A 22,924-nucleotide genomic window follows, 5' to 3' on the forward strand; every position below is an offset into this window, starting at 1 on the left:
ACGTACTCTGACTTAGGCCAAACAGTTTTTGTGATCTATCTCTATAGATTCTGATTCCTAATATATAGGCTGCTTCACCTAGGTCCTTCATAGAAAAGCATTTCCCCAACCAAGACTTTACTTGTTGCATGGTAGGGACATCGTTTCTAATAAGTAATATGTCATCTACATATAATACCAGGAAAACGATCATGCTCCCACTAACCTTCTTGTAGACACAAGGCTCATCTTCGTTCTTGATGAATCCATATTGTTTTACTGTTTCATCAAAATGAAGATTCCAGCTTCTGGAAGCTTGCTTCAATCCATAGATTGATCTTTGTAACTTACATATCTTTTGGGCTTCTTCTGGCATGTCAAATCCTTCAGGATGTGTCATGTACACATCCTCAAGAAGATTCCCATTAAGGAAAGTAGTTTTGACATCCATCTGCCATATTTCATAATCATGATATGCATCGATAGCAAGTAAAATCCGAACAGATTTAAGCATTGCAACTGGTGAAAAGGTTTCATCATAGTCAACCCCATTAATTTGTTTATATCCTTTTGCAACCAGTCTTGTCTTATAGGTATGTACCTTACCATCCATGTCAGTCTTCTTTTTGAAGACCCACTTGCATCCTATAGGGTTAACTCCTGCAGGAGGCTCTACCAAGGTCCAAACTTGGTTTGTGTACATGGAATCCATTTCAGATTTCATGGCTTCTAGCCACTTCTCAGACTTGGGACCAGTTATGGCCTCTTGGTAGGTCACAGGCTCATCTTGATCCATGAGTAATACATCACCTTGATCAGTTATAAGATATCCATATCTCTCAGGTAGGTGACGTATCCTGCTTGACCTACGCTTGTCTTGTTCTACTTGAGCAGGTTGTTCTTCCACAACTACTTGTGTTTCCTGCTTTAATTCCTCCATAGGTGTATAAATGCTTTGTGATTCTTAAATTTCTTCAAGCTCTACTTTCCTCCCACTGATTCCTTTGGAAATAAAATCCTTTTCTAGGAAAACTCCAGTTCGAGCGACAAACACTTTGCCCTCAGAAGGATTGTAGAAGTAATATCCTCTTGTTTCTTTAGGATATCCCACAAATAAGCATTTGTCAGATTTGGGCTCAAGCTTAGTTGAAATTTGTCGTTTCACATAAACTTCGCACCCCCAAATCTTCATGTAAGATATATGCGGTTTCTTACCACTCCATATCTCATATGGTGTCTTCTCAACCTTTTTGGATGGAACACGGTTAAGTGTGTAAGCTGCTGTCAATAGTGCATGTCCCCAAAAGGAGTTTGGAAGATCGGTGTGACTCATCATGGATTAGACCATGTATAACAGGGTTAGATTTCTTCTCTCAGATACACCATTCCATTGGGGTGTTCCAGGAGGAGTAAGTTGGGATAGGATCCCACACTCTTTCAGATAGTCATCAAACTCTAGGCTTAAATACTCACCACCTCGATCTGATCGAAGAGTTTTAATATTCTTACCTAGTTGGTTTTGTACTTCATTCTTGAATTCCTTGAACTTTTCAAAGGACTCTGATTTGTGTTTCATTAAATACACATAACCATATCTACTGAAATCATCAGTAAATGTGATGAAGTACTGAAAACCTCCTTTGGCTGGTATGTTCAGCGGTCCACATACATCAGTATGTATGAGGGCCAAAAGATCATTAGCTCTTTCACCTTTTTCTGTGAATGAAGACTTTGTCATCTTTCCAATTAAACAAGATCTGCATGTCTCATATGATTCATAATCAAAAGAGTCCAAGAGTCCATCTTTATGGAGTTTGGAAATGTGTTTCTCATTTATGTGGCCTAATCAACAATGCCAAAGGTAAGTTAAATTTAACTCATTAGGTTTCATCCTTTTAGTATTAATGTTATAAATATGCATTTCAAGATCAAGGACATATAGTCCACTGTTCATTTGTGCAGTAGCATAGAATATATCATTCAAATAAATTTAGCAACAATTGTTCTTTATTATAAATGAAAAACCAAACTTGTCCAAACAAGAAACGGAAATTATATTCCTGCTAATTGCAGGTACATAATAACAGTTCTCTAACTGAATTATTAAACCACTAGGTAAAGTCAATACATAAGTTCCTACGGCTAAAGCAGCAACCTTTGCTCCATTGCCAACTCGTAGGTCAACTTCACCTTTTGCCAAATCTTTACTCCTTTTTAGCCCCTGCACATTGGTACAAATGTGAGAACCGTATTCAGTATCTAATACCCATGATGCATAAGTAGATAAATGAATTTCAATAACGAAAATACTTGACTTTGAAGTCTCTACTCCATTCTTCTTATCTTCCAGGTACTTTGGGCAATTTCTCTTCCAGTGTCCGATCTTACCGCAATGGAAGCAGGTGCCTTCCTTTGCTATGCCTCCACTAGGCTTCAAAGCAACAATAATGGGTTTGGGTTTGACAACTTCCTTGCCTTTCCCTTTATCACCCTGTTTGGTGGATCTTTTGTTCTGTCTCTTTCCATTTCCGATCATTAGAATGGACTTCCCTTTTGACTTTAGATTCTGCTCAGCAGTTCTTAACATGGCTGGCAGTTCAGGAAGAGATTTATCCATATCATTCATATTGAAATTTAGGACAAATTGACTGAATCTATCTGGCAACGATTGCAAGATCAAATCAGTCGCAAGTTCCTTTTCGAGGGGAAAATCCAACCTCTCAAGGTTTTCCACATACCCAATCATCTTGAGCACATGGGGACCTACAAGGGCTCCCTCAGCTAACTTGCCTTGAAAAGGGGCTTTTGAAACTTCAAACCTTTCATGCCTTGCTTGCTCTTAATAGAGCATCTTCAGGTGTTCGATCATATCGAACGGTGCCATGTTCTCATGTTGCTTTTGCAACTCTGAGTTCATGGTAGCTAGCATGAGACAAGCAGTTTCATGGGCATCATCGACATGTTTCTTATAAGCATCTCTTTCTGCCTTAGATGCAGAACTAGGAGGTTCCTCTTCAGGAACAGGTTTCTCCAAGACATACAACTTTCTATCATGTTTGAGGATAATCCTCAGATTTCGGTGCCAATCCAGAAAATTTGTCCCAGACAATTTTTCCTTATCAAGGATTGATCGCAAAATGTTGTTAGAGGTGTTTGTTGTCATGGTAATCTACATCAAAATAATGAAAATATAGTATCAATAACATATTTAATTAGGTCTTTAATTAAATATGCTCCCACTATTTTACTCAAAACAAATGACCCTCACCATTTGATTCGGAAAATCCCGTTGGAAGATTTTCTAGTGGGACGAGATCCACATTTCACTTTGTTTTAAGTTCGCGTAGGCGGATTACACAAAACTAGGTTATTTAGGTAGGAACTCCTTCCAATTGTATCTAATATAACTCTCGAATATTTTAGTTGGGTGAATAAATCCTTATTCCAATCCATCACATGGATCATTTCCAACTCTTGCTTCTAAACATATATAATTTTATTATAATTTGTTTAGTTAAGTTTGACCCATTATTTTAGCAATTGGATATTACAATTATCCCATCGCACTTTATTAATATAGAACATGCACCTCGCGTAGGCGAAACCTACATTATCCGATACTAGTCTTGATGAGTGCTAAAACTTGGAAAGCATAAACTTATTATTTAATTTGAGGGAATTTGAAATTATTCTGATCTCACCAGCTTATTTATCATATAAATCATCTCTCACAGGCATCAACATACATTCACATGCATCAACATACATAATGAAACAGTTATGGCCCCTAGCGCAATTGTTCTCCCAAGCCAATGAGAGAACCTAAGCTAACCTAATAACGATCTAAGCTTCTCCAAGCAAGATCTTCAAGGTTGTCCTCCTTTGATATTTAATTCTTCTCTTTCTTCATAACATACATTGCATAAAAGAAACTCGTTTTACATACAAGGGAGTGAGATGAGAAGAGAAGTTACATTAAGAGATTAAAAGAGAGGCACGACACGCAGGTCGTATTTTAAAAACCCAAAACAAAAAAAAGGAAAACTAAGGCCATAACCGATCACCACAAGACAATAATAATAAATACATTATTATTATTAATTTTAATTCTTTTAATTAATTAAAACCAAATTAAATTTCGGCGACCGATCACACTACGCAGAGTTAGCCGGGGGTCCGCTGCTCAGTCAGCGGACGGTGGTTCCGCTGACCGATCTGCAAACGGGGGTTAAGGGGGCAGCGCCCCCTTGCGGGGTTGTAGGGGCAGTGCCCCTGGCCGAAATTTTTAATGAACAATTCATTTGAAATAGACTTCGTTTTTTGCATCAACACTTGATACCTTAAAGCACAACTCTTGCGCAGTCACAACCCTAATCGCATAACTCTTTGACAACACAATCCTTGTGCCGTCATTAACCCTAATGCACCAATTTCAGACCTTCAAACACATCTCGATTGTTGATTCAGTATGATTGATCAACATGTCATTGCTTCACCATACTAATGTCGGATCAAGAAGCAAACGGACATTGATCCCTCAAAGGAAAACAACCATTAAGTGTTTGAATGAACAAAACAGAAACAATATATCATATATACCGTATTTTGCATCAGAATTACTTATATCATATATATAACTTGATCGATCTCAATTGCATAACCTATGGACGATCGATGTATCGCTGCTTCACCATACTAATGTCGGATTCCGAAGCATAGTCAACATCAATCATCCAAATCATACACACATGATGCTAAATTTAATTACTCGTTTATTCTTTGATTCATTTTGTCTTTTAATCGTATTAATACAGAAAATACAGAAAATAAACAGCTATCAGATGCATGGTTTTGTAAGTGGATCTGATACCACTAAAGGAGAAGAGCGATCCATAACGCAACGGAATTTAAAATTTCTCCTTTAGTGATCCTTATGAATGGGCGTGATCAGTGATAGAATCGTTACCTCTTGTGGCGATTGTAACCTTTGATGCAGATCTACGGAGCGATCACGAACGTTGAACGATGACAACGCCTCTACTCAGTCCACACGAACAGATTCCTTCAATCTCAGTGCTAGCTGCTACAAATGAAGGCTTTGAGTGAGAGAGAGAGAAACGAAATTGCAACTGCACAAATCCTTTTACACAAGGGTTCTATTTATAGAACCACTTGTGTGGGTTGCAAGCTAAAAAGCCCACTCAAGTGTATGTGGCCCATATCTTATAATATGCCAAAATCACTTAAGCGCGTGGTACCTTACCATATTTCGTATTCTACTTAAGTACACCGTACCTTACGATGTTCTACAATTCACTTAAGTGCGTCGTACATTACGGTATTCCTTAGTTAATCTATCTCTCATCAATCCGTCCTTTTGTGTGTGACCCTGTAGGTTTTCGTGGCATTGGCAATTATATTAAATCACATATTTAACATAATAAATAGTGAGCGGTATCTAGCAACACATCACTGCTACCCAAGACACGAAAATGTCATGTGATCTAAAAAATCCTTCTGTGATAATACTTATGTGTACAATTACCCTTTTGTCCTTATGTTTATATTGAACACAAGGCATAAACCCCGTCATCCTTGTCCAGTTCAATATTGGGCCCATAGACATTTATCCTATTACGCGGGATGGACAAATTCCATCTAGGTCACTCATGTCCCTTAGCATGCTTCGTGTAGTACCCATCAACTGTCTTTATGGTCATCCAGTTACGGACAATGTTTGATAAGCAATAAGGCACTCGACTCTACATCTAGGGTCCATAGTGGTTTCAGGTTGAAGGGTGGTATACACCATTATTACCATAAGAATAACTTATGACACTTTGCATAATATTCTATATAGTATTCTCATAGCGGGTCAATCCAGTATAAATATTACTCTTAATATTCATACCTATGTTTAAGACTTGATAACTCCTTATCCATGATCCATGGGATGTGATCATCAATCTATATACATAATAGTCTTAATGCTTTAATGTTATCCCACTTCACAATAAAGCTCGACTATGGATACTTTAAGAATAATGTCCTTATGTTTAATGTGATCTCATGATTAAGTCACACTTGATATATTAAACGGACTATCTATTCTAGGGACTTTATCATACAAACATAATAAAGAAAAAGCCTTTTATTATTAATAAATAATTCGATACAAGTATCAAAAGTATTGGTCTCTAGGGCTTACACCAACAGGATACACATACAAGCTTTCCAATATCCATAATTTTTGATGGTGAAAATAGGTGCTCTATTATACACCCCTTTAGGTTCGATAGCCATTATCTAATAAGCAAATCTTAAGACCGGAAACAACTGGATCTCGTGATACCACTTGTTAGACGAATGGTCATTGTAATTTGATTATGACCATTGGTGATGACGTCCCATACACTCTTATCAACGGAGTTGATATGGATACGCATACAAACTTTCCAATAGCCATAATTTTCGCTGGTGAAAATATGTGATATATTATACTCCCCTTTAGGTTCGATAGCCTTTATCTAATAAGAAAATCTTAAGACCGGAAACAACCGGAGCTCGTGATACCACTTGTCAGATGATAGGACTAGATCTAGAGGGGGGGGGGGGTGAATAGATCTCAAATTAAATTTTTATTCAAAACTTTGATTTAGAAAATTTTATGGTGCGAAAGCAAGTTTAAAATATTTCCCGAATCCAAAATCGTCTAACTGAACCTTCTATTGAAAAACTCAGATATGCATATGAGTATCAATGGTATGATAATAATTCACAAGTTGATTTATCAATACTTTAAGCACTAAATTGAATACTCAAGTATAGTAAATATCTATCTCCAATGTCAACAACGCACTAAAGACTAGTTGTCACAATTCATCAAACACTTTGTGTGCAATCAACAAAGTTTGGATATTAGTGTAGTGTTTGTAGTTATTAATAACCAATCACTACCAAATGGTAAGTGGTTACTACATCAACACAATTTATCAAAGATTTCAAAAGTTATTATCCAAACAATGTTGATCAAGAGATCAAAGTCATTAACAATTTATGAACCAAGATATATATATATATATATATATATATATATATATATATATATATATATATATATATATATATATATATATATAGTATGCAAAGATCTGTTTAGGAAGTTCTTTAATCGACATCGCTATGGGTACGTCTGCCCTTAATTCGAATTTGAATTGAGATATTAATATAATAATTCTTGCTTTAAAAAAGTATCAATACAAGAGATGAGAAATCAAATCCCGTAAATCCTAGGTTTGTTCTTGACACTAGCACCTCCAAAAACCTTGATCAAAGCACCAAGAATGCCGCTTCAATTCACCTGTTGTTGCTACTTCCTTGCACGACCTCATTGTATCAAAGCTTTTGCCCGTCTGGATTAATCCCAAACACACACTTGTTGAACATAAGATTTATCAATACGACCCACCATTTCACGCTACTCCCTTGCTGACACACTTAGTCTCAAGGCTTTCACTCGACTGGATCCAAATTGCACAATCTTGACAAAAACCTTCAAACCCTAAAGATCTTGAAGGAAAACCCCAAATCGGTTTTCTTATTTGAATCCCTCAAAGACCGCAACCCAATATTCTTGATACATCAAACCTAATTAGACATTATAAATCCTAATCTAGATGGCACCTAATCAAAAAATGATTGTGTGTAGTTTGATTGCGTGTATGCATAGATTGAATTGAAGATGAGATGCTTTGAAATCCTAGATTCATGTAGGTTTTACTCACTCTAGAAACCTTACTAGAGAATGATGAATGTATGAAGTATTTATATGCATGGGTGATTTAGGGCAAAAAGGAACGCAAAGATAGATAGAAAAATATAAAATTATGAAGAAAAATAATGGATAGGTCGACCTATACAGGTTATGTATCGGCCTGTTCGATGCATAGGTCAACCTGTCAAAGGCCATGTGTCGATGTGCTCCCCATGTATCGGCCTAAAGACTCGACATATGAAACATAGGCCACATGCTTTAATACAATAACATACGTGTCAACCTATAAACGTCATGTGTCGATCTATAACTAAGAATTTTTTCCATAGGTCGACCTGTAGTTCTATGTGTCGATCTATAACCAGAAATGTTTTTCAATAGGTCGACCTATAGTTCTATGTGTCGACCTGTACTGCTATTTTTCATAAAACTTGATTTTTCATGCATGTTTTATGCATGAGACCTTTCCCACATTGTTTCCAAATACTTTTATGCTCCATAATGCTAAGATGCACATAGAGATTCAGAGGATACCGTACTATATACATTTATGCTAAAGTATCTTAGTTTTGACATCATACAAAATACATCTACCGAAAGTTACACTCACAGACTTCTCAATCAATAGACGATTGAATGCCAAAACTCATGACTTTTCATCTAAACCCCAATGAATGCTTTTTAACTCATGAAATACACGACAAAATAGATAGATTATGCTATGTAGATGCGAGTGAAAAACTTAGGGTAAAATTTAGGGTATGACACTTACTCTTTCTTATTTTACATAAAATTGATCATAAAGAATAAATGGCTTAAGCACAAGATTAAGAGAGCTCCCACATATTTAGTTTCTTTCAATAGTGATATTTGGAACTGATTTGTCTAGCTTTGCTCTCAACATTGAAACTTGATCAAATTTGATTTTTGATGACTTATTTTCAAATGATGCTTACGATTAACTTTTCCTTGTTTAATGTCATCATCGAAACCTCATAGAACTTTAATCTACACATCACATAAAACCAAAAATTAAATATAGAGATAAAATATAATGATAGAAATGATTAAGCATTCCCTCGAACCCTTTGTGTTTTTCATGTGGTCAATCTCGACTTGAACATATAACAAGCCCTCTTATATCATGACTACTTTACAAAATAGTTATGTATAATTTATCATTGTGTAACTCGTTTTATATGATTATTATCATTCAATATCTTGAGCGAAGTTTCATCCAAAGAAGGTTTGACAGAGCATAAAATACATATGTCACAATTGAGTATGCCATATATCTAGAATCATAAACAACCTCACAATTTTTTTTAGTTCAAATATGCAAATATATAGTCAGTTCTCATTGATATCTAGATCGATTTTCCCAATTTGTTAGATGGAGAAAAACATTAAACACAAAATAAAATTGAATAACTATAAAAAATGGTTTATTATAGAGAGAAAATCTTTATGAATCACATATTTTACATTAATGAGGAAAAACTTATCTAAGGAGGACTTAACCTAAGGGGGCTACTCATCCTTAAGATATTCATGGCCAATACAAAAATTAAGGATGGTTTCCTAATGACGTCTTGTCTTCTCCCCTACTTCAATTCTTTAGAATATGTCTTTTTACTTATAAAATTTGTAACCTATTTAGAACAAAAATTATGGAACAAAATTGAACACCTAAACCCTTGCATAAGTTCTCATTAAATAGACATTCTAGTGGACTTTTAGGGTTGAGAAAAAACTATAAAATAACCCAATTTTATAATTTACTTTTGTGTCAACGTCAGATTTCAACCTCTTACAAAACTCCAGATATGGTCAACTTACTACACATAGATAAAAGTGAAACACATAAACGTGACACACTACTTTAATGGTCCATTGCGATTTTGCTGATGTGGAATCCTCCAGGTCGTGAAATTTATGTCCTTCTTTTGGCTTGACTGCTGTTATTTTTCCAATTGCGCAATGTCATGCTGCTCGACCTTTTGTGTTGCACGTTTTCTTCATATGTTGATTTTCTTCTTTCCACGCTCGAATAACACCACTCTGCTTTATAGTTGTGACACAACTTTGCTTTCTTTTACTATTTACTTTGTTATCATAAATGACATAGTAAAATACCCCATAATTCATTTGCTTAGAACAATTTTGGCTTGAATTTGTCTTTTCCATACTCCTTTGAAATCTTTATTAAATCCTACAAAAACACAAAAGAATTAAGAGCAAAAACACTTAAAATGACTAGACATTATGCTAAAAACATGCAATGATAAACTGTCATCAAAGACGACAAATAGATCCAAGTGGGATCAATTCTTTAGGTTTTAAATTTAAGATATATGTCAGTTGGACTAGGAAATATCTTAGTGATATAGTAATTTGTTTAATTATACATAAAATATCTCAGTCTAAGGAAACTAGATGCAACTTCGAGTTAAAAGGGGGTGAATTTGGATAAAACTTGTATGTCTATCTCTTTTTTTCTTCTTATCTCCACATCTTCCAATATTTGTGATTGACTTGAAATGAACTAGAATTTTTTTTAAAATTGGTTAACATACTTTAAACCCTTCATTTCTTGTGTTTCTCACCTCCCACACGCTCCATGTGTATGAAGTAGGTTAGAAGGATATTAGTTTATCGAAATCCTTTTAATAAGTTCAAATAAGGGGTGACTACTCATTTATCTTTAGCTTCGTCCCAACATTATCTAGCTACTTGGCTTACCCCATGGTTTTCCATGTGGTGTGTCAATAGATACCTTAAAATACATGTCCATCTCAGTGTCTTACCTCAAGGGCCATTCGTCTTAGCCTATAGAAGGAGCTATGAAGTGTCATTTGTCACAACGTTGGACAATGTCGATATATGTTTCTTCTAATGATCAAACTTTTCAATATTTTTACTTGATGAATAAGAAGAGGACCCTAACAAAAAAATATAAATCGGATAAAATTAAATAAATCGATCATAATTATATATTTTAAATTCAAACCAAATTTTTATTCTTACCATTTATTAAAATGCACATGTATATAAACATGTATAAAAACAAAAATTACTTTACATAAACTCATTTTTAGAAACACGATATTTTTCTTTTTTATATTTTTTTATTAATTTGTATGCATTATGTATATACAATATTTTTTATTTGATAAAATTATATTAAAAAAGATTAAAGTCTATATATATAGAAATATAAAATAGCCTCTTCTTGTCACAAGTGTCCTCCGGGAAGCCTGTGCTGGAACCCTCATCTATCTATCCATTATAGATTCAAACGGTTTTTAATTCTACACAGAACCAAAATTCAGTTAACAAGATGCTGAACACGCGGCTCTAACTTCACCTTCACACTTGTTTCTTTTTTCACCCCCTCTTTTCAATCCAAATCAGATTTCAATTTTCAATTTCAGATCATAATCCACACTTATTATTTCTTAATCCGTTTAATTATCACGCTTAATCTCGTTTTTCGAATGCATCGTTAGGTTTTTTTTTGGTATTGAATGTGAATGTGAGTAGCGATTCATCGTTGATCTCTTTGATTTCATCGATTTCGCATTTTCTGATTCGATTATTGTTCATTTCTCTGATGTAATTGTGTATATGATTCTAGGGTAGATGGTATGCGGAAGGTGTGTGAGTTCTATTTTTGTTCGAGCTGGAATTTTGAACAGGAGATTGCGACTCAGCTTTGTTGGGAAGGGATTGTTGCCTAGAGTTGATCCACAGCTTGCTGTTTATTTTCCGAATCGTGTGTTTAAGAGGTATCTAGGGATGATGGTTGATACAGGTTCTATGTCAACAAGGGCCGGACCCTCTATGGATACGGCGTCGCAGAAAGATGATGATTCTGCTCGTTCTGGTTTTGTTACTGGTGGATGGAAGAGGTTAATATGATTTTTTCACCATTTGCTCTTTATTTATTCCTATTTACTACTTATTGGATTTTATATACAGAAAATGTATATGATTGAGGGAAATAACTTGACCCTCTCCTAAAATTTTATTAGTTAAATGAAAGAAATTGTGATGGAAAGACTTGTTCTGGTGTGACCCGTGAAACCTATATGATTCCTGTAAAAATAGGCGTAAGTGTATAACCATATAATATAATTGATCCAATGGATTAATAAATTTCACCTAACTCCAAACCAATTATTTTAATTGAAATTGTAAAACATTTACTTTTGATGTTGCGATCACGTGGAAACAGGAAAAAACTAGAAAGTTATAGGTCAGAGGTTCATTAGGCCCGTGAAACCTATTTGATTCCTGTAACAATAAAACAAAACTTAATGTTTGAATTTGAATACATATTTGACCTGCCGGGCCCACTTATTCTGTCAGGGTTTTTTAATATACTCCTCTTTTTTTACCTTCTTCATCTTCCTTTTATAATATACTCCACTTTTTAAATACACATTTAAGCTATTATTTGCTGGTGTAAAAAGAAAACACAAACTAGAAGCTTGAAATCACCAAGAGTTGCTCATGCTCCCAACTGGTAGCCCACTACTCTCACATCGAATATTTTGATTTCTTCCTATTTTAACAAACAAAAGGTTTTCATTTTCTTTCTCTACTCAGATCTTGTTCCAACAAACAAGGAGCTTCCATTTTGTTCATTTTTCCAATTTCTTAACCCTCCTCCTCCTTAGATCACTCTCTCTCTCTCTCATTTAAAATCTGTTAGACATGTTTAATGAAAATGTGTAAGAGTGTGATGTTTTATGTTGCAGGAATATTTGTGTAAATGATTCAACAAGGTGAAGTGTGGAACAACAGGAAAAGAAAAAAGGAAAAAAGAATGCTGGTGTTTTAATTTCAACTACTGTGATTTTCTTGATTAATCAGGTGAGTTCATTTTTAAATGAGCTAGTCATTTGTTCAAATTTATAAATGATCTAAAATGCTCATGTTTCTTATACAAATCATTATAGTTTAAATATGATTTAATTGATGTGTATATTTGGACATTGTTTTTCAAATGCATGCCCTAAATTGGTACTCCCTCATCAGTTTCTTTTTAATCGTATTTTTTTTAATTTTTTATATATATTAAAAAAATTAATTATTATTATGATTAATTTTTAAATAATTATTATTATTTTATCTATAATATTCTTAATATATATATATATATATATATATATATATATATATATTAATTTATATATATTAATTTAATTTATAACTATTTGTAAGCTGAATTAAATTCCACCGTGTAGACTATTTGTAAGCTAAGATTGGGGATTTTGTTCTTCTCCCATTAACTGCCATGATCAAGTGAATGAAGCTGAATTAAAATAACTCTCTCTCCCTCTCTCTGACGACCACGACGAATTATGATAATGGTAGTGATTAATCTGATAAAGGATTTGTGGCGGGGTCTCCATTTCGTTCTATCGATTCAATTCTGGAGAATGGCGTTGCTATGGACACTTTCTGTTCTAGTTTCTCACTTCCAATTGCTTAAGGATTCGCTATTTTCTCACAAAATTGTATATCCAAGGTGTTCATCTTCCACGTTCCCTAATACTCCCGTTTGCGTCATCACCGGTGTAAATTTCAATCTCTTGCAGTTTTCATCATCATTATTATTACCATGAGAATTACATGATTTTTGGTTCTTGTTTTTGCAGGCAACATCTGGCTTGGGATTTTCTACTGCATGCAAGATTTCCAAGGAAGGATTTGTTGTCGTCATCGGTAATTTTTTATTTTTTTGTATCAAGGAGATACTAGATTTTTTTTTGGTTAAATTGCGATACGATTACTTTTATTTTCTCAAGTTTTATCTGTATCCGTGCCGTGTGTCTGTGTTGGTGCTTTATAGATTGGGCTAGGTTTATTAGTGGAATAAATTTACTAGTGATTTATCCGATAAAAGAGTGTTCAAAAGACTATATGAAAAAAAATGAATTGCTACTTGCTAGCATTCTTCTTCTAGTTTGAGCAATGTATATACCTAAGATTCCAGTTGTGGATTATGCAGTTGGAAGATCAGAGCAGTTGTTATCAGAGGTATTTTTCTACATTAATTATTAGCATCATGGTAACATGATTCTGTGCATTATGAATCTCTTATCGGTGTTCTTCATATTGTTCGATAGACCATAAGAAAGATCAAAGATTTGAATGAGGATGCCCAACTCAAAGCTTTTCAGGCTGACCTTTCATCGGTTGAGTCCATTATAAAGTTCAAAGATTCTCTGCGGCAGTGGCTTCTGGACTCCAATTTGCACTGCTCGGTGCAAATACTGATAAACAATGCTGGAATACTTGCTACATCTCCTAGAGTCACGGCTGAGGGATACGATCAGTAATTACTTTTTTCGTAAATCTCGTGTGGTAGTGTTAACAAATTCTATCTTTATTATTGGACCTTCCATGCTCATGCTTGCCTTGCATAACACAACAAAAGGCGCATAGGACACCTATGATAGAACATTAACTTTCAAATAATATTATTTTCTACTGTTAATTAATTTATTTAAGCTTTGGGGATATGGTAATAGGTATTTGTTAAATGTCAAAAAATTGAGACAATGTTGACTTGAATGATCACCATGAATTTATGGAACTGGAAATTGAGAAACACAGATAGTATTGTTTCTATGTACAGTTGATGCATTTTTTATGGGAGCCTTTGATACAAGATTGTTTATCTGTTTTAAAATCCACACATCTTACACTTTTTCTCCCAGGATGATCGGCACAAATTATGTTGGCGCATTTGTTTTGACCAAGCTTCTATTACCACTTCTTGAAAACAGTCCCGTGTCTTCCAAAATTGTGAATGTAACATCCTTTACTCACCGAGCTGGTAGGGTAATCATTTTAGTCCTTACTTTTTTATTTATATTATTGTCCGTGATTCCTATTCTTTGGGTTTTACTGTCTTATATAAAATATTTATAAGAATTTCTCTAGAATAGCGCTCCTAAAGAACATTCTCAAGCTCTTTTTTTCAGTTACTAATCTGCAGGTTGATGAGGGAACTGTATCTGGAAAGAAATTTTTAAGTTCGAAGCATTATCCATATGCACAGGTCTATGAGTACTCGAAACGTAAGCGGCATATTCTGGATGAACTTGTACAGGCTACATTGTATCTTTAGTCCTAATTCCTAATTAGTATTTAATTTTGTTGAAGTATGCATACTTCTCTTCTCATTTGAGCTCCACCGACAGCTTACCCAAATGGGTAAATCTCATCAGATATTTGTCAAGTATGTTTATTAAATCAACTTTTATTTCCTTTTGCTTTCTTGTTTCTAAGTGCTGTGTATATTTGTAAAGATAGAACATTTGTTTTTGTATAGGTCAACTAACTAATGTATTACTTTCATCTTTGTTGCTCGAATATCTTTGTCTGAATACTTCCATGACTTTCCTACATAATCATTCGATTAGTTTGACAGAAAAATGTTTAAGCGGGAGCAGCTACATTCCTATGAAAACTCACTTGAGCACTTATGGTTGGGTTTAGACATAGTGTTGCATAAATAGCACCAATAAGAGTGAATTTGGGTTTGAGCTAGTGTTGCAAGGAGAATCAACATAAATGATAATTAGAGGAAAATTAAAGTTTCAAGAAAAAGAGAGAGATGCAAAATGTTTTTAAGTTTTGTAGATCAAGCTTTATTCTATTTTGGGTTATAACCATGGATTCTACTCCACTTTTAACATTCATTTTCTGTATTGTTATGTATCAGTGTTGCAGATCCTGGGATTGTAAAAACAAATATCATGCGAGAAGTGTAAGAACAAAAATTGTTCTACAACAGATTCCTTGATTTTGATGATAACAAAGGATGAAACCAAAAATGGCACCCTAACGAAAAGTTTCTAAGTGTGCAGGGTTCTAAAGAAAGAAGAAATAAATCTGATGATGTCATCAGATGCACAACAAGATCAGATACAAATTATCAAGTATCAGAAGCATCTAAAGTGGAATCTCGTTTCAAGAAGCTCTGATTCTGGACAAAACTGCAAAGTATCAGAAGCATCTGAACATGAAGTAAAGTCTAGAAGCTCTGACTCTGAACAAATGCCTTCTGTAAACTCTGAAGTTTATTAGCGCTATCTGAACTCTCAAGAAATAACATCAGAAGCCAGATCCCAAGATTCTCCAGATACATGAAGACTCTAATCAGATTTGTTAATCATGATGAAGTAACGTTTAAGCCAAGTTAAAGTTCTGCAAATGGATTTCCTCAATTAGAAAGAGACGTTAATCTCCTCTTCCAAGAGAGAAGATACTACTTGTGGTAAGTAGTCACTTCTAAAAGAAAAAGTCTCCTGCAGAAGTTATTTATGGAATGGCGTAATTACATCTCATTATCCAGCAGATTTAACTCTACTTCAACTCTATTTCAACACTACTTCAACTCCTATATAAATAGAGAAGAAATCAACTTTCAGTAAGAAAGAAATCAACTAGCCAAAACTATACTGAATTATTTCACGCTCAAGAAAATCATCTTTGCTCTCAAAGAATTTCACTAAGCTTTTGCTTATTAAGTGAAAAATCTGTTCTTAAGTTTGTAATACTTGCTTTCCTAGAAGCACTCTAGATTACATATCTTGTATCTTTTATTTGATTGATTTCCTCAAGTGACTTTGTGTGGTCTGTAGACTTGAGAGGACTAAGAGATTTTCTTCTCTCTTAGGGGTTGTTTGTAATCTTTCAAGATTAGTGGATTAAGTCCTTGTTGAAGGCGAAATCACCTTGGCCGGGTGGACTGGAGTAACTTTGTGTTATAAGCGAACCAGTATAAAATCATTGTGTGATTTTCATTTTGGAAAAGCGCTTATTTTTAAAACAATTCAAACCCCCCTTTCTTGTTTTTCTCACCTTCAATTGGTATCAGAGCTCCGGCTCTGTTATTGATTTTCAAATCAAACACTTAACCGTGTAGAGAGATCCAGTGCGAGAAAAACAAATGGCTCACTCAAATGAAAGAGATTCTTACAATGCTAAACCTCCTGTTTTTGATGGAGAAAAATTTGATTACTGGAAAGACAGAATCGAAAGTTTCTTTCTGGGTTATGATGCTGACCTCTGGGACATTGTCACAGATGGATACAAACCTCCAGTCTCAAATGGAGCTGAAGTTCCCAGAAGCAAAATGTCAGAAGATCAGAAACGTGATTTCAAAAATCACCACAAGGCCAGAACAATACTTCTAAATGTTATATCATACAACGAATACGAAAAGATCACCAACAGAGAGACGGCTAAAGATATACTTGACTCTCTGAAGATGACCCATGAAGGAAACTCCCAAGTCAAGGAGACGAAGGCTCTGGCGCTGATCCAGAAATATGAAGCCTTCAAGATGGAAGATGACGAAGCTATAGAAGCTATGTTTTCCAGATTCCAAACTCTCATTGCAGGTCTTAAAGTGCTAGACAAAGGATACACGACTGCAGATCATGTTAAGAAGATTGTCAGAAGTCTGCCAAAGAAATGGAGACCAATGGTTACTGCTCTGAAGTTATCAAAGGATCTGAACAATATCAGCCTTGAAGAACTTGTTAGTTCTCTCAGAAGCCATGAGATAGAACTAGAGGAGGATGAGCCTCAGAAAAGGAACAAGTCAGTGGCGCTGAAGTCCAGACCTGAAAGACGGAAGTCAGACAGAACCAAAGCCCTTCAAGCAGAAACTGCAGACACTGATGACTCTGAATCTGAAGACTCTGATGATGAAGAAGAACTGTCCCTACTAACCAGAAGAGTTAAGCAACTCTGGAAAAGGAGGAACAACAACAACTTCAGAAGATCAAGACCCAGAGGGGATCGATCAGAGTCAACTTCAAAAGGTAAACCTAACAAAGATATTACCTGTTTTGAATGTAAAGAAACAGGTCATTACAGAAATGAATGCCCCAAGCTGAAGAGAGATAACTCTAAGAAAGAAAGCTTCAAGAAAAATACTTTCAGAACAAAGAAGGGATTAATGGCCACCTGGGACGATAGTGAATCCGAATCATCAGAATCTGACTCTGATGAACAGGCCAACGTAGCTCTTATGGCTACCACATCCAGCAGCTCAGATGAAGAATCTGAAGAGGTATTTTCTGAACTTTCTAGATCTGACTTAGAATCATGTTTATCAGAAACTCTTACCTCTCTTCAGAAATTAAAACAAAAAGTTAAAGACATTAAAGGCCTTCTTAAAGCAAAATCTGAAGTATGTAGTAAACTTGAGACAACAATTCTAGCACGAGAAGATACAATCAGATCTTTAACGTTAGAAAGAGATGGAGCTAGAACAAAAAGCTTAGAATTAGAAAAAGCGTTGTCTCAAGCACCACAAACTTCAAACGAAACTATTTATAAATATGAAGAAGCTTTTCAAAAATTTCTGAAGAATGGAATAGATAGGAGTATTATGGCATCCATGATTTATGGAGTAAGTCAGAATAATAAAAGGGGAATTGGGTATGATTCTGAGGAAAATAAAACCTCTACCAGTAACCAGCTTAAATCTCCTTTTTCATATCACTACACACACACACAAGAAAACAAGTTTAAAAATGCTAGAAGACCCAAAGTTATGAGAAACTCTGGGAAAACTAATCTAAAAGGACCCAAGAGATTCTGGGTACCGAAAGATAAGATTATCTATGTTGCAGCTATCCTATGCAGCAAAGTTCAGACACCAGTCATGGTACCTGGACTCTGGATGCTCGCGACATATGACGGGAAGAAAGTCTATGTTCCAAAGCCTGGAACTTAAAGACGCTGGATTTGTAGGCTTCGGAGGAGATCAGAAAGGAAGGATCAGAGGCTCCGGAACTATTGGTAATGGTAATCTTCCCTCTATATCTGATGTTCTTTATGTAGAAGGATTAATGCATAACTTGTTATCCATAAGTCAATTAAGTGATAACGGTTATGATGTAATCTTTAATCAAAAAACGTGTAAAGCCATTAGTCAGAACGATGGCTCTGTCCTTTTCACAGGCAAGAGGAAAAACAACATTTATAAAATAAATCTTTCTGATTTAAAAGATCAAAATGTTAAATGTTTAATGTCAGTTCACAAAGAGCAATGGGTATGGCATAGACGCTTAGGCCACATTAGCATGAGAAAACTTTCTCAGCTAACTAAACTTGAGTTAGTCAGAGGCCTGCCTAAACTGAAGTTTTCTTCAGATGCTCTGTGTGAAGCTTGCCAGAAAGGAAAGTTTTCAAAAACATCTTTTAAAAGGAAAAATGTTGTTTCTACCTCTAAGCCTCTGGAGCTTCTTCACATTGACTTATTTGGTCCTGTGAAAACAGCATCAGTCAATGGAAAGAAGTATGGACTAGTAATCGTTGATGATTACAGCCGCTGGACATGGGTAAAATTCCTAAAGCACAAGAGTGAGTCTCACTCTATATTCACCAGTTTCTGTTCTAAAGTGCAAAAAGAATTTGACTCTAAAATTGTTAGAGTCAGAAGTGATCATGGTGGAGAATTTGAAAATAAAGATTTTGAAGAATTATTTGATTCTAATGGAATATCCCATGATTTCTCCTGCCCTAGAACTCCACAACAAAATGGAGTTGTAGAGAGGAAGAATAGGACACTCCAAGAAATGGCCAGAACCATGATCAATGAAACAAATGTAGCAAAGCACTTTTGGGCAGAAGCTGTAAATACAGCGTGTTATATTCAGAATAGAATCTCTATTAGACCTATTCTGGAAAAGACTCCCTATGAACTGTGTAAGGGAAGAAAACCCAACATTTCATATTTTCATCCTTTTGGATGCATTTGTTTTATATTAAATACTAAAGAACATCTGAACAAGTTTGATTCCAAAGCACAGAAAGGTATCATGTTAGGATACTCAGAACGCTCTAAAGGCTATAGAGTATACAACACAGAAACCAAAATTGTGGAGGAATCAATTCATGTCAGATTTGATGATAAGCTTGACCCTGAAAAGTCAAAGCTAGTTGAAAAGTTTGCAGATTTAGAAATCACTCTGGTAGAATCTGAGAAAACTCCAGAAGCAAATGTCACTCCAGACTCTGAAGAAATTAAATCTCCAGATATTCCAAGGAAAGTTAAAAGTCGTATTAACATATCTGAAGATTTGATTTTGGGAAACAAAGATGAACCTGTTAGAACCAGATCTACCTTCAGAACTTCTGAAGATATTCCTCTGGGACTAGTGTCTCTGATTGAGCCTACGTCCTGTGATGAAGCTCTTCAAGATAACGATTGGGTGGCAGCTATGCAAGAAGAGTTAGATCAATTCTCCAAGAATGATGTCTGGGATCTCGTTCCTAAACCCAGAGGCACTCATGTCATTGGAACCAGATGGGTTTTCAGAAACAAGCTGAACGAAAAGGGAGAAGTTGTCAGAAACAAAACACGACTGGTAGCTCAAGGTTATAGTCAACAAGAAGGTATTGATTATAATGAAACTTTTGCTCCAGTCGCGAGGTTAGAATCTATTCGTCTTCTTGTATCTTTTGCTATTAATCATTCTATCAAATTATACCAAATGGATGTCAAGAGTGCATTTCTTAATGGTTATATTTCAGAAGAAGTGTATGTCAATCAACCTCCAGGTTTTGAAAATTCAAACTTTCCAGAACATGTTTTCAAACTTAAGAAATCCTTATATGGACTTAAACAAGCTCCCAGAGCTTGGTATGAACGCTTAAGTAATTTTCTTCTGGAACAAAATTTTATCAGAGGGAAAGTTGATTCTACACTCTTCTGTAAAAACCTTAATAATGATCTCATGATATGCCAAATTTATGTTGATGATATTATTTTTGGTTCTGCTAATATCTCTGTTTGCCAAGAATTTTCTAAGTTAATGCAGGCAGAATTTGAAATGAGTCTAATGCAAGAACTAAAGTTCTTTTTGGGAATTCAAATCAATCAAACTCCAGAAGTCACGTACGTCCATCAAAGTAAATACATTAAAGACGTTCTGAAGAAGTTTGACATGACTGAATGCAACTCTGCAAAAACTCCTATGCACCCAACTTGCATTCTGGAAAAGGAAGAGGTAAGCAACAAGGTTTGTCAGAAGCTCTATCGAGGTATGATAGGCTCTCTTCTCTATCTGACTGCTACTCGTCCTGATATTCTCTTTAGCGTCTGTCTTTGTGCCAGATTCCAATCAGATCCTAGAGAATCTCATTTAACAGCTGTTAAGAGAATTCTTAAGTATCTGAAAGGAACTCCTAACCTGGGCCTGATGTATGAGAAAACATCAGAGTATAGGCTTTCTGGTTATTGTGATGCAGATTATGCAGGAGATAGAATAGAACGAAAAAGCACATCTGGAAATTGCCAGCTTCTGGGAAACAATCTAATCTCCTGGGCTAGCAAAAGACAGTCAACTATCGCTCTATCAACTGCAGAAGCAGAATATATCTCAGCATCACTGTGCACAACTCAGATGCTCTGGATGAAGCATCAGCTAGAAGATCTTCAGATATTTGAGAGTAACATTCCTATCCTTTGTGATAATACTGCTGCTATTTGTTTGAGTAAGAATCCTATTTTACATTCCAGAGCCAAACACATAGAAATTAAACATCATTTTATTAGAGACTATGTTCAGAAAGGGATAGTAACGCTGAAGTTCATTGATACAGAACATCAATGGGCAGATATCTTTACTAAGCCTCTAGCTGAAGATAGATTTCTTTTCATCTTAGAAAATCTGAACATTAAAAATTGTCCTGAATGAAGTATGGCTCTGAAAAGTATAAAATAAGATTCTGATAAAAACAAATACATTTCTGCCTCTGACTCTGATACTTCTACAAGTTAAGAAGATATCTGAGTTAGAAATCTTCAGAAACCAATCTCTTGGTATTCCTGAAGATCAGATACATTAAACACGTGGAGCTCTGAGCGTCAAACCTTAGAACTTCTAGACAGCTGTCAAGAAATTCAAAAAGGCAGACGTTTGAGTTTTCCTCGAGCAGTGTGCGTACTGTTGGGATTAGACATTCATTTATTAGCTGTAATCATTTTTCCCCCCAAGCGTGCCTTTTTGAGTATTGTGTTTAACGCATTCTGAAGTGTCGTTTTGCATGTATTTTACTTAGGTATATAAACACTTTTCTCACATTTCACACACTTATCACTCTCACTCACTCTAAAACCCTAAACCCTTCTCTGCAAGTTCTTCATCTTCTTCTTCAATCTTCTTCATGGATGCTCAACAGCAAGAAGTTTTTAACTTCTCCCAACAGATGGAATCCGCTTCTAATCCCCAAACCTCAAACACTCAAACACCCACTGTTACAGGCGTCACCATAACCCCTGTTTATCAAGAACCCCACATTCTTGAACGAGAAAGCCACATAAACCTTTCAACTCCCTTTGAAGGTTTGGATGTTTTGTGTGAATCCTTGGTTGATTTTGACAACCTTAGAAGAAATGGCGTTGATCTTACTAGGGAACTTCGTCAACAAGGATGGGAAACCTACTTCAACAGGCTTTATGGTCCAATCTACCCTCTTCTGGTCAAGGAGTTCTGGAGACATGCTGATGCAGATGACCAATTCATTGTCTCGTTTGTTCTAGGGGTAAAAATCGTTATCACTGAAGCATCAATTGCTTCCTTGCTGAACATGGAGAAAACTGGAGGAAAAAGGATTTACAACATTCCTCCTAGGTCTAAACGCATCACTGAAGTTATCAACCCAACGATTTTCAAATCAAATGTTGAAGGTAACCCCTCTAAGAACAAAGAGCTACACCAGAACCTCCGAGTGTGGCTGAAAATCATCCTGGGAACAATCCACCACCGTCCAGCTTCAAATTCTTCAGATTACATAAATGCAGACCAGAAATGCATTTTATATTGTATTCAGAAGGGTATCCAGATCAACCTTCCTGTTCTTCTCTTCAGATATCTGAGGGATTCTGTCAGAGAAACCAGAAACAACATGAAGCCAAGGTCTTACATCCCTCTGGGGAGATTGCTCTCTGACATCTTCATTGAGCATGGATTGGTAGATGATCTGGAAAAGACCAGATGTATGGATGATCTGGCAATTGATGTAGGGAGAGCTTTAAATGCCAAAAACCTCAAGAGCATGGGAATCATCAAAGAGATCAGAGTCAAGCCAACTCTGGATACATCCTGGGAGTCTCTAAAAGATCAGAGG

At 35.5% G+C, this 22,924-nt stretch overlaps 1 protein-coding gene across 9 annotated transcripts in view; it reads left to right on the forward strand.

Moving 5' to 3' along the window:
* Positions 1 to 10,974: 10,974 nt before the first annotated feature.
* LOC127082176 (probable protein phosphatase 2C 76) overlaps positions 10,975 to 22,924 on the forward strand; it is a 40,878-nt gene continuing 28,928 nt past the window's right edge. For 2 of the 9 annotated variants that reach the window (XM_051022410.1, XM_051022409.1), the window contains exons 1-10: positions 11,439 to 11,664; positions 12,517 to 12,631; positions 13,006 to 13,338; positions 13,420 to 13,486; positions 13,773 to 13,801; positions 13,891 to 14,099; positions 14,485 to 14,603; positions 14,752 to 14,847; positions 14,933 to 15,008; positions 15,495 to 15,539. In XM_051022410.1, the coding sequence (XP_050878367.1) occupies positions 13,123 to 13,338; positions 13,420 to 13,486; positions 13,773 to 13,801; positions 13,891 to 14,099; positions 14,485 to 14,603; positions 14,752 to 14,847; positions 14,933 to 15,008; positions 15,495 to 15,539 (857 nt within the window). In that variant the 5' untranslated portion in view covers positions 11,439 to 11,664; positions 12,517 to 12,631; positions 13,006 to 13,122. Of the gene's footprint in view, positions 11,289 to 11,390; positions 11,665 to 12,516; positions 12,632 to 13,005; positions 13,339 to 13,419; positions 13,487 to 13,772; positions 13,802 to 13,890; positions 14,100 to 14,484; positions 14,604 to 14,751; positions 14,848 to 14,932; positions 15,009 to 15,494; positions 15,540 to 15,639; positions 16,533 to 22,924 lie in introns of those variants that run through there. The other 7 variants (XM_051022403.1, XM_051022405.1, XM_051022408.1 and 4 more) reach the window with 6 other exon arrangements.

The sequence above is a fragment of the Lathyrus oleraceus genome, chromosome 5 (assembly GCF_024323335.1).
Source record: "Lathyrus oleraceus cultivar Zhongwan6 chromosome 5, CAAS_Psat_ZW6_1.0, whole genome shotgun sequence".
In the NCBI taxonomy this organism is placed as follows: Eukaryota; Viridiplantae; Streptophyta; class Magnoliopsida; order Fabales; family Fabaceae; genus Lathyrus; species Lathyrus oleraceus.